Source organism: Cyanistes caeruleus, chromosome 2, assembly GCF_971803275.1.
Source record: "Cyanistes caeruleus chromosome 2, bCyaCae1.hap1.1, whole genome shotgun sequence".
Classification (NCBI taxonomy): domain Eukaryota; kingdom Metazoa; phylum Chordata; class Aves; order Passeriformes; family Paridae; genus Cyanistes; species Cyanistes caeruleus.
In genome coordinates this window covers 60,859,229-60,872,030 of record NC_141702.1, presented here as the reverse complement: position 1 = coordinate 60,872,030, position 12,802 = coordinate 60,859,229, and the positions used below count along the sequence as shown (strand labels likewise).

General features: G+C 39.5%; 1 protein-coding gene across 11 annotated transcripts in view; it reads right to left on the bottom strand.

The window, feature by feature from the left end:
* SYNJ2 (synaptojanin 2) overlaps positions 1 to 12,802 on the bottom strand; it is a 68,664-nt gene that overhangs the window by 11,990 nt on the left and 43,872 nt on the right. For all 11 annotated transcript variants that reach the window (XM_086868300.1, XM_086868345.1, XM_086868321.1 and 8 more), the window contains 7 exons: positions 11,205 to 11,289; positions 9,796 to 9,936; positions 6,683 to 6,875; positions 4,842 to 5,000; positions 4,468 to 4,624; positions 2,415 to 2,532; positions 402 to 620 (listed from right to left, as the gene is read on the bottom strand). In XM_086868300.1, coding sequence (XP_086724426.1) covers positions 402 to 620; positions 2,415 to 2,532; positions 4,468 to 4,624; positions 4,842 to 5,000; positions 6,683 to 6,875; positions 9,796 to 9,936; positions 11,205 to 11,289 — 1,072 coding nt within the window. The remainder of the gene's footprint in view (positions 1 to 401; positions 621 to 2,414; positions 2,533 to 4,467; positions 4,625 to 4,841; positions 5,001 to 6,682; positions 6,876 to 9,795; positions 9,937 to 11,204; positions 11,290 to 12,802) is intronic.

Sequence of the window (12,802 nt, the reverse complement as noted above, 5' to 3'; positions counted from 1 at the left end):
TGCCAGGAAGTCCTGCCAAGTGTGAAAGAGTGGTGGAAGAGAGCAGACCCCCTCGGAGGAGGTGAAGCAGGGCCTGAGGATCCACCAGAAGCAGCATTGCTTGGAAGTGAGGCCTGAATCTAAAGATGATGATTTACATCAAAGTCTCTGCTTTAAGGTGTTGTCCTGAATAAAATTCTCTTCCACTCAGACAAGAGAACTGTTAGATTATTTCTTTAGAAGGTTGTTGAGAGGTACAAGATATTCAAAACACTTGCATTCAGTTTCTAATGAAGAATTGAAAGCGCAGCAAAGGAATTCTACATTCTTCCTTCCAAAACAAAGTTAACTCTGTCAGGACAAAAGGGATCTTCTAGTCTGGTTTTTAATTGATGCCATGCCATTTCAGATCCCAAACTCACCTGACCAGAACAACAGTGCCATAATCCTCAAACATCTGCATAAGCTCTGTACGCAAGTCTTCAGGAAATTCATTCTTCTCTTCAGGTGTTGGTGATAGCAGATTTACCACTACTGTGGCATCCAGTGGTCCCTGGAAGGATGACACTTCTCGGAAAACATTGTCACGGGCAGCTTCATTAACTTCCTGAACTTCCACTTCTACAATAGCTAGCACTGGCCTACACAGAACAAAGGAAAAATACTTATTTAAAAATAAAAAGTGCTTATATAAAATTTAAATCTCTATAAAGAAGGGGGACGGGTAAACTTCATTTTTTCTGCAGTGGTGAACATCATGCATAAGCACTATTAATTATATTTCCCAGTCCTGCATTAGCTGAATATAACAGTGAAGACACACGTAAGTGAATTGAAATAACAATTGTATGCAGCACTTACGGCAAACCTACAGACCAAAATATCAGAATACTTCACTCATTATCAAACAGCTGTGGCCACAAACATCCATAAATCAGGATGGATTATCTTCTCTTAGACAAGGCCACATGTCTTCTTCCAAAAACTAAGAATAAGGTATTCTGGATCTATAATGTTGTCATGTAGCAAATTCATGCCAATCCTTTACACTGTAAACAGCCAACACTGCAAACTTGCTTCTTGAGCCATTTCTTACAAATTACTTCTCTGTGTGTTAGGTCTGAATAAAATTGAGAGAGCTGTCTGAAAGAGTAGAACTCATCTCATCTCAGTGGGTGCAATCCACATTCTCAGATTTTCACCTGTACATACACACAGAGCAGTGACTGGGACAGCTGCTCTTACAACTGTGTCAATATTGCTGCCTTCTACTTGCAATAGACCTGGCTCTTGAATACACATTATCAGAACATATGAAAGCAACAACAGCAGGGCTAGGAAGGGATAATAAAGGGGAAAAATGTATAGGAAGCATTAACTATTTCCATAAGCATTGTGAATCATAATGCATTTCCATATGTCACAAAAATACAGCTATGCCCTTTTTCCAGCACAAACCTTGGGAAAGCAAACCCACTGACTGTAATTAAAAAGAAGCTTTTGGAGTCAAGTTTGCTGAAATAGAAAACCATGTATAACAGCCATGTTTCACAGATTGCATCCTCAGGGTCCTATATAATGAGAGCAGCAGCTCCACTGGGCTTTGCAGAACACAGCAATGTCAGAGCCTTGACACAGAGAAATTGATTGCAAGAGGCATGTTCTTCCATCGCTAGAGGAATACGGAACAGTCCTAGCATGCAAGAGCACCACCAGAAGCACGCAGACAGCTACTGGGGGTCACTGAGCACTGCTAGGAGGAGCAATACTGCAGCATTTTCACAAAGCATGCAAGGGGTGAGACAAATATTCTCAATGTAAGGGACCTTTCAAAGTGTATTTATTACATAATTTGTTTCTCAGAAGTGAAGCAGAGAAAAAGTTAATCAAAGATAGGTCATTAATATGCCTAAAGAGAAGTTAATGACATAGACCAACCAGCACTAGCCTTTGATTTTTCTATCTTCTCCCATTTCTGTTTTTAAAGGAGGCACAGAAGCCCCACACTTGAGTACTGTGAAGAGGCCAAACTTGTCCCTGTGTGGTCTGGCTTGTACCTCTTCAGGCCACACAGTCCCAACCTCCTCCTTGCCTGCAGCAAGCTGAGTGGAAATCCATCAGAGCAGCTTCCTTAGGTATCAGAGCTTTTCCAAAACCAAGCAATAGAAAGCTCTGTTTTCTATACCTCTTGCTGCAACTTATTCAACCCTTGCTGCAATCACTGTGCAGAAAAAAATAAATACAGGACTGTAGATACTTGCCACTCTGGTATAAAACTCACCATGAGAGTTTAAAACCCATCAAGCAGATACTGAACATGGAAGAAGGGTGTAATTCCTGTTTTAATCAGACTTGGTCCCTCACTCTGAATGTGTAATTCAGCATGACACATTTTAACCTGGCCCATTTTAACCTCTCTCTGAGTGTTTAGTTACCTGTGGTCAGATGCTTGCAGCTCTGCTCTCCCATAGTACATCAAGGCTCCAGGGGTCCAAGTGTGTCTGATTTTAGTATCAGCACTCAGATCACTGTCCAGAAGATTGATCTCTCCAGCTATGCAGCACAAAACATGATTAAAAATTCACTCAAATCTAGTTTTACTAACAGTTAAGCACTATTTTATTAGGAAGCACTCCACAGACCCTAGTAGTAGGTGGTGGGGGTTTTTTGTTCTTGTGTATATATATGTCATTCAAAGATGAGCTTGTATCCTACAAGATGTACAAATTAGGGACTAGATAGACAAAAAAAGAGAAAGGACTGGGAATGCAACTGAGACAGCTGATCAGTAGAGTAAGACTGCAAAATTGTTGACCTGAATGTCACTCAATTAATCATCTGTACAACATGGGTTGATAGAGTCCTATTAGTATTTTACCTCCTACCTCAACACTGAACATAAAACCAGACACTGTACTTGGACATTATTTTGCAAATCTCGATATTAGACAGGGATTGGAGAAATAATACATAATAGATAGGAGAAACCAAAGCCATGCAAATCCAACCTCCAAATAATTCCACTGCAGCCCATTAAGGTGACAGAAAGTGTTCCAGACATTATGCTAGAGTGAGGTACTCTTGCTGTTAGTAAAAAAGAAGTTTTTAGGTCACTGCTTGAATAAATGGATAACTCTGTCCCTTTTTTCTGTGAAGCCAAAAATGAGTTACTATGGAATATGGCATTTCTTCCTAATCACTCACACTGGGGCTACACTTTCTTCTCATAAGAGCAGTCATTTAGCCTGTAACAGCAATAAGAAGCAACACAAAAAGAGCTGTGAGGCAGAAGAGCCTTGCCACCAGCAGCAAAGGAGAGGAACTCTGGCAGCAAACTAAGGAAGCTCTGCAGGGCTGGGAATGTACCAGTCAGTTATGGACCCATGAGAGCCAGCTGTGGGAGGCCTACAAACTCTAAAGCAAGGGACCTGCCCTGACTCTTGCAGACCAGCTGGTTAGGTCCTGTGTGCTGTATGTACTCCAACTGCTAAAGCTCCCCAGGGGCAAGTTTTGCCATGCAAAGTAAGGAATATGCATTAGAAATGCTGAAGGATGTTCTTTGTTCTAAAATGAAAACAGTCAGCCCAAGAGGGCTGTTTTAACTTCCTTATTACATCTCATACAGCTTCTCTTTCCTGGACTGCATCTCTATCAATGGGTTAAGCTCCTCTTTATTTTGTTTTTCATTCCTTAGATAAGACTGAGTAACTGTATCATGATCACACACGCACTCATTGCCCTAGTTTTGCTCTGTAGTATTTAACACAGTCATAGTATGACTTAGATTCCAAACAGAAATTTCCAGGCATGTGAAAAACCACATCTGCAAGCACCGATGAAATTAATTCTCCAGCAATTACACTTTTAATATGAATTAATTCAAACTTTAGAAATACCAGGGGATAGATGTTCCTGCAGACTGAGAGAATGATTATGAAAACTATCCCTGGACATGCAAAGAAATGCTTTTTATTTCTTAATTGTGACTTTTGAATAACAAGTGAAAACAGCCTTCCTGTTGTCTTGGCCACTCATGAATTCAAAGTATTTTATAAGCACTACTTAATGAAACCTCCCACAACTCTATAAACTAGTAGAAAAATTCCTAAGAATTACCAGTTCAGATGAAATTACAGAAAACTGTTTCTACATTTACTGAGAATAGCAGTTTTAGCAATCTAGTCATTATAACATAGGAACTTTATGTGGACTGAATACATTTTATATATATACATATATATAGTAATACAGAGTTATTTCTGTATTACAACAGCTGGGCTCCCAGCTCCCAGCACCTTTTTGATCTGTAGCATGAAACCTTTATTCACACACACAAGAAGAAAGGTCCTCCTCTATCTCTGACACTTAATCCAGTGAAGCTGAAAGAACATCTGCTTGAGTAAAGCACCATTCACTAGATTAAATCTCCTTAAGTGGGTTCTAGATGAATTCTAGAACAACTTTCAGAAGAAGAAGGATCCTACACACCTGTTTTTTCAAAGGGCAGTTTCTTTCTCCACCAAAGCACTCTGTCAGTCCACGCTGGCGTTCTGCACTTATCACTTGTATCATAAGCCTCCGAGCCAACGTCGTATTTATATGTTGGTCCAAAATTAATAGTCCCTTCATGGAAGTCTTTAAAAATCTAATTAAATAAAGAACATCTCTTTAAGTTGCAGATGAGGAAGGTGCCACTGTGACATATCAACTTCCTCGCAAACAATGTTCTGATTTTTAAACCAATTGCTGCATTCAAGTGCTACAAACAAGGGTCTGAAAACACAACTTCTTCACTCCCTCAAGGAACAAGAAAGACCAAGCCAGAATGCAATTACTCAAGAAAATAAGATACACTGCCTTACTTTTCCACTGGATTTTTGCTGCTGTAGCTGATCAAATTCCAAAAGTGTCTTCCAATCTTGACGTTTGAGAAAATAAAAGACTTCTTCATACGTTAGATCAATGCGATAGTTAAAATCACCACACCAGAAGACATAGTCATGGGAGAACATGTTCTGCCCCTGGTTTTGAGGTACAGAATATTGTTAATGATAAATCACATTCATGAAAACACCTTTAAAATGCACTGAAATGTAGCACTCAGTCTCTCTAAATTACTAAATACTGGATCTACTCGTCACAATTTTTTTGTCGAAATTCACTTTGTGCAAAAATAGAATAGTTCCTTCACTGTCTTAGGCACCCCACTGAGCTGAATTTTGTAAACAAGAATGTCCCTTCTTTCCTGAAGGTATGTTTAAGCTAGAACCTAGCTTTATAGTCACAATTTGTCTGTCATAAATATTCAAAGTATATGTTTGTTTCCCTAACACATTTCACATGCACACATTTGCATATTCTAAATATAACACCAAATATGCTTCTGATACTGAGGCAAATTTAGCAACAAGCTCCTGAGTAAGAGCAAGCTCCAAATTCAATCTTATGTGCACATCACAGCTTTGTAAAGGTATTGAAATCAAACGTCAATGAAAATTCACTCCAGTTCTAAATTTAGCATCCTATCCTCTAAATAGTCTTTTTCTTTTTTTTTTTTTTTTTTTTTTTCTTCCCTGTGCAGCTATAAACCTCTAAACCCCAGAGATTCATAAGGGAAACGTTCCAGACTGTGGCTGTCACAGCACTAGAGGGCACTCTTTATATGCATTATACACACAAAGTACCTTTAGCTGTTTAAGTGTAAAGGACATCAAATAGTTAACGAGGTATTAGAAGGAAAAACTGCCACAAGCACAACTTTATGACCATTTTGAACAGATCTTCTTTGCAGGACATCCAGTCTGTCAGTATTACCTCCTACACAAACCAACTGATTGGTATGCTGCACGTGCCAAGCCTCTAAACCTTACAAACAAACAGGAAGGTAAAATTTTATGCTTTGCAACCTAAAAGGCATTTTTTGCTGACTAACTGGAATACACAAACTGGTCCAACCCTTTCATGGCTTAGGGCCTTTTCAGAGAGATCCAAGAAAGAAGGTACTGTGGAAATTAAAGCAATCACCATTAAGGGAAGCAAAGGAGCCCTGCTACCAAATCCCATGGGTTATCTACAGGTTTGAGGAGACAAGTTGGAATTAAAGCACTAGGGTGACTGATCTGACACAATTTAGGGGGAAAGTTATTCATGCAGACCAGTGGCATCTACTTGCCATGCTCGGAGAGAAGCCAGCAGTTCCTTGAGAGTGACACATTCACGAGGAAAAAATGAAGGGAACACAGGGTACCATGTCAGTGCCCAACAACAGATCTATCATACCCGACCCAAAGCAGCCAAGGCACTGCTGCACTGAATGGCATGGATGCTCTTTCAGGAATTCTCACTAACCAGAGCCAGCAAGAGCTATCAATATCATGCTCTCCAGCTCTAACCTCAGTCATCTGGAGTTTAACTGCAGAAAGCCAAGGACTTTTCAAGCACTGGAGCAACTCTATTTTTTGAAAGGATTAGTACTTGTGTAAAACAAGGGCTATATTGGGTGGTATCTAGTCTTCTGTGAAACATGCTTCCCTATTTTTTATTTATTTATTTGCTAACATTTTCTTTAACATTTTCTTTCATGTTACTGAGATGCCTTTTTTGATGACCTGTCATCAAAGGCAGCCTGAGACCACCAGTTTACATGATGTAAAGATACCACCTTTATCTCCAATGTTTTTAGCACACTTACATCTACACTTACCATTGGGAAGCTGAGTTTCTGTGTGATTTCTTTATAATCTTCATTCCTCTCTTTCACTTGAGTCTGCCCAGCAGTCAAGTGACTGCATATAAAGCAGAAACTAGTACTATAGAACTGAAAACGAATGCTCACTGCCCCTTTATTCCCAGCTTTTCCTCCCATTCCTGTCTTCACGGTGTCTATTGCTACATCCCTGCATTAAAAAAAAAAAAAAAAATAGAAAGAGAATAGATTAAAGGGCTTCAGGGACAAACATTCAATTAACTTTGACTGCAACAGAAAGGGAAAAGCTGGTTTACAATCCTGAGTCTTCTCCCCCATAGAAAGCTTGGTGCTTTCAGGCACATCTTTTAGTTTCTTGACGTTCATGTACTTAGGTTTCAAATTAAGTGTAATACAATAGTACAGAAATAAAACTATCTGAAAGTATCTTTCTCCTTTTCTTGTCCCTTCCAAACAGACCAGCAAGACCTTATTTCTGAAGTTCTGTGAATTTCTATAGAATACAATTTTCAAGTTTACCTCTACCATGATACTTAAAATATTGACAATAACTAAATTTACTGTTATGCTTCCTTTTACTTTTGAACATATGGGAATTTGCTTTTCAGACAGTTAACAATTTACTGCTCATATGTGTTGAAACCCAACTTCACAGTTCATGATGGATTTTCCATTTAATTAAAGAGCAACAGATCATAACCCATAATTCATTAATTATTGGATACAACTATTTATATGTAACTTCTCAAATGAGTTCTGTACTGATGACAAATTACTTGAGGTCTCCATGTTGCTAATTACTTAGTATTTCAATGTGATGATTAGTGCACACTTCACTACAGAAAGATAACTTGATAAAGCAGACCACCTGCTCTCAGGGTAATTTCTCCTAAATAGCCAGGCTACTCCAAGAACAAAGCATGGCTGTCTGATCAGATAAGTAAATGATGAGATCATGGTTGTAGCCAAGCCCAGCACCATGCATGTCTTTCCCAGTGGAAAAATTTTACTTTCCAGAGAAAATGACAAGCAGATCTGACTAGAATATTACTGATTTTATGAAGGGGCGTGCAGAAAACTGCCATATCTTATTTGAGTTATTCTCAGAAATTCGTGATCTAAAGGATGCAAGATGTTACAGGTCTCCTTTTCCCAACCCCTGCATTTTCTTCTCTCTTCCTCCCCCATCTTTTGTACCTTTTTTCTCCCTCTTTAATTTCCTCTCTTTTTCTGACAGCAAGGACACCACCAGAAGACACCCTCAGGGAGGCAAAGGAGGGACATCAAAGTTTTTTATGAAACAATGGGTTTTAAGCACTCCTACAAAAGCACATGTTCAGTCTTTTCACTCTAAAGTTCTCCCTGCTGCCTGCCTACCCATCTCCTGACTGATATCAACTGATTTTTGTTCATGGCAAAGGTTATGCTGAGATAACCCACTCTAAATTCAATTGCTTGTATTTCATCAATCCTTTCACTGATGTATAAACCAACTATTGTCTCATTATTTATCTATCTTCTGTCTAAATATCTTCAATCTCTGTAAGCACAGAAGCTTTTTTTTTTTTTTTTTTTTTTTGCGCTTCTCATAATTTTTCCTTTCCATTTCTAGACGTGGGAAAAAATATGCAAGCATACAGGTTAGGTCTGATTATGCTCACATACCACATTTGCATTAAATGATGAAACTTGGTCACTAAAATCAAACCCTTCCCTTTTCCTCTTGAGCTTCAAAGGGCTACATCAAATTTCTGGCAGTTTGACAACTGCAACAGAATCACTGTGCTGTTCTGCTTCTGATTTCCTTTTAAACCATGAATTTCCTGCTGGATTACTCAAATTTTTTGTAAGCCAGGAAAAAAGTCAAAAACTGAGAGAAACATTTCTCCTCTGGACTTCTTCATAGCAGCAAAACCAGTAATTCTTTAAAATAATTTTGAAGAAAGATTACTGGAAAGCAGCAATGCAAGACCATCACAGTTATCTGGATTGCATTGCTCTGTCTGACCTACAGCACCTGATGTTGCACAAGCTCTGTTCTGAGGTTTGCAGTAGATATGAGATCACGGGGAAGAAAGAGGCAGCTTTTGATATTTTAATCACAAAATACAGTGGCCAATCAATGCCCTATTATGGGGTAGTTTTTGTGTATGTATGTAGTATGGGGTAGAGTTTGTGGATCTCAGGGCTTCAAGGTCAGACAGATGCCCAAAGATAATTTTGGCTAATTATTCACTTCCTAACCATTTACATTTAGACTGCATAATTCTTTCACACTTAGCCTGCATAATTCTTGCCCACAGCAAAGGCATTTTAATACAAGTATCTCCACGGGTTGGTAATCTTCTAGGAGGAATTTGGTCACTCTTCAGGGACAGCTGAGCTAGTAAGCAGAGTATACACAGCTCTGCACCCTCCTGGCTGGGCACACAGTTCTGGTTCCCATGACATCTGGGAAAGGCAAACACTTCATAGGTTCTCTTACCTCTCAATTCTATAAAATGTCAAGGGGCAAAATTAAGTCTCTTTCCTCCATTCTTCTCAGGTCTAGAACCACCCCTGTTTCCATAAGGAATGGACAGGGCTAGAAGTATCACCTGCCCTTCAGGCAGTGGGCAGGCACTTGCCTTCATTCGGTGCATCAAACACTCTTGGACTTAGGAGCCCAGGTCATTCCTTACCCAGAAAGAAGTGCACCCAAACAAGGTGCTCCACTCTGACTGCCCACTTGGAGCATGCCTGGCTTTTCAGCTAACTGGAGGAAGACACTGAGGCTGCCTGGCCTTTGTGCTATCCAGGGAGATGGACTCCAGCCTGTTGCTGTCTGGAAGCATGCCTCTTCTTCATGCTGAGCAGCGACCACAACCCAGGTCTGTATGACTCCCACCAAGATGAGAAATTTCCCTCCAGCATGTGCTCTGACCACACTCCAACACTAGATGTTACTAAAGACACAGGTTGGGTTTTGGGGAATTTTTTGTTTGGTTGGTTTGGGGTTTGTTGCTGTTAGTTTTATTTTGAGGTGGGTTTTTTTTTGTTGTTTTTTGTTTGGTTTGCTGGCTTTTTCGGGTTTTTTTTTTTTGTTTGTTTTTGTTTGGCTTTTTTTTTACCTGATGAAGGGGACATGATATGGTCGTACAAAGATGAAAAGACAAACACCAACAAGCTGTGCTGATGTCAGCTGAATGTAGCGGTGAGTTCTGGAAATAGCCTTTTGAAGCTGCTCTCCCCACATTTTTCTATTCGTTGTACTGGAACAAACATAAAATCATTTAATGGAATCAAAACAAACCACATACAGTCAATAAAATGAACAGATTAACTGTGCCTTAGATTTACAGACATCCCATTAGGCTGTAGAACTTGAAGTCATGTAGAATGCATGGCATAATACCTCCTTGTAAGCCAGCCTAGAGTTACCAGGGTCAGTGAGCCCAGGCACAGCACACAAATACAGTCATCCTGCTTCTGGATATGTGAGGGATTTTGTCTACTACACTTGGAAACATCCACACTCATGTGACATTGGATACACTCATTCACTGGGGATAACTGGAAGCTGATTACAGCAATCATAACCATAAAACAAATCTCCATTTCAGTCTCATTATTTGCACGATTTCCTATGCTTACAGTGGAGAGATCTCGGGATTTTCTGACTGGAAGGTGAATGGCTACTCACAGCTGTTGGCTGTTCTTAGCTAAGGTTTGTGAATAACAGCATGTACCTTCACTTCAGTGGATCTAGCTTTTTCTTTTCTCCAAAGTCAACATATCCATGCAGATATACCACCAGCCCAGCCACCACACTGAGCACTGCTGTAATTTGTCATTCTCAAAACAAACAACTAACTGGCCAGCCTGATGAATCAGCATTGGAAACATGATCTTCAGGGTTCCACCTCCATTCAGATTCACAAAGACCAGTAAACACAACAGCCTACTGCACTTGCTGATATGCCAGCCTTAGACTTTGCCTTTAACTTCTTCTCTAGCCATAATTTTCACAAATACAATTAGCCACAGAGATATTTTTAGACAATTTTAGAATTCCCATATGAATGGCAGTTAGGTTTGTAGTCATTTGGCCTATTTTTCCAACATCAGACAGGGCTTTAGGACAAGTGCTAAATCAATCTCAACCATCAGAATTCTTCTCTGCCAACATAAAGACTTAAGAGACTTAGCAAACAGTGTATTCTACACTGAATTCAGTGTACAGAAATTCACAGAGAAAGAGCACTTTCCAAAACCATCCCAGTGACATTTGTTAATGGGAAACATATTTCCAGCTATGGTTGTAAGCAACAGACTTGGAAGGGAGCATTCAACACAAATGACCATAAAAATAAACACTAGTTCCTTTAGGGAAGACTATGTTCTTTTGGTTGGGGTTTTGCTTGGTTTGGTTTGCTTACAGTTGCGGGGTTTTTTTTTTTTGGTTGGTTGTTTTTTTAGGTTGATTGATTAGGGGTTTTTGTTGTTTGCTTTGTCTCTTTGGTGCTTTTTTTTTACGTACCTGGCATTCACAATATTCCCTGCACTTAACTCAACCATCTCTTCAAATCCCACTGCAAATATATCAGGAGGGCAGCTATCATCATCTGTTGGCAGGAAGGAAAAGTCACACCAGAATTACTGTTTTGTTGTTTCTTCTAATAACTTGTATTCTAATTTCTGTCAGAAATCCTTCCTGTAGTTCTATCTTGTGTATCCCCTGCCAAGCTATACATATTCATAGCTCCTTTAATCTAATCTCATAAAACATCCCCTGCAGTTCCTCTGAAATTTTTTCCTGCTTTTCTCCCACCAGTTGGTCTCCATCTCTCTTGCAGGAAGCAGTTCAGAACAGAACATTATATTGTAGCAGTGTTAAGATCTCTCTCCCCAACCCCAGTCATCACTAGAGCCACAACATCTCACTATTCACCATCTCTTACCACTTGTCATTTTACCCAACATGCTCTTCCTTTCTGACACAGATTCCTATGTAACTGAACTTAATTGTCCACACACCAGTATGTCACCTCCATCTCAATGCCTTTAGTAAATTTATCTAGTTTAAGGATGCTTTTGAAGTTTCTTCTTGCTTCCAAGTCCTTCTTAGATTACCTATATTTAAGATCACCCTAGAGCACAGTGACTCTTCCCCAGCTTTGTGGATATTACTCTGAGGAAACACCAAAGATCAGATACTCTCATAAAATAGTGTGAAGCAAATCTGTTGACCCATTAGGTCTGTCCATTGCCTAAAGAGTTTTTTGGTTTTTTTTACAGTGTCATATGACCGTAGTGACAGTAACTTAATTCAACAAGAAGATCTAAATATAGACAAACATAGGAACCTAAATCAGATCTGACTCAGAAATCATGAATAAAAAGTAAAATATGCAGCAACTCTGTACAGACACACGGGTGAAACTAGCATGACAGCTAGCCTCCTTGACTGGCTTAACCAGATAGGCACCATCACATGTATTTCCCACTAATAATTTTGGACAACTGTCTTTGAACACTTGCACATTTGTGTCTGCACTGCACTGACATTAACACAGACACAGACATTTGCATGTTCGCACCCTAGGCCTGCCCATTCACATAACTCAGCTCTCTTCCAGAAGCTGCTCAGACCTACCATATCTCAGCTGCCTGTTCCATGTAGCCCTGCACCTCTTATTCTATCAGAGGACAGTCCAGCAAGGTTAACACATGGCAGGCTTTCAACAAGTTTTAGTATTATGGGCACAGTCATATGCTAACACATCTGAAGTGCTTCTGAAACAGACTAGACTGGGCTAATCACCTACCTAGGCTGCTCAGAATACAGAGGTCTGCACCTAATCATGTACCACTCAGGAACTAACCACTCAATTTTTAAACGACAGAATGTACTCTTTTCATTTACCTTAAAAAAAAATTATTAAATCAATTACAATACCAGACCTTGTTACATAAATAAGAAATTCAGCAGCCAATTTCATCAAGCTACAAGCATAAGAGTTTTCTATACTGCTAAAGAAAGGAAATATTGCCTTCAACAAAGTAAATCTTTGCCTGAAGGCTTTGATAGTAACATTTCCAGACAAGCTCATAGTCCAGATTGTATAGGTATGTTCA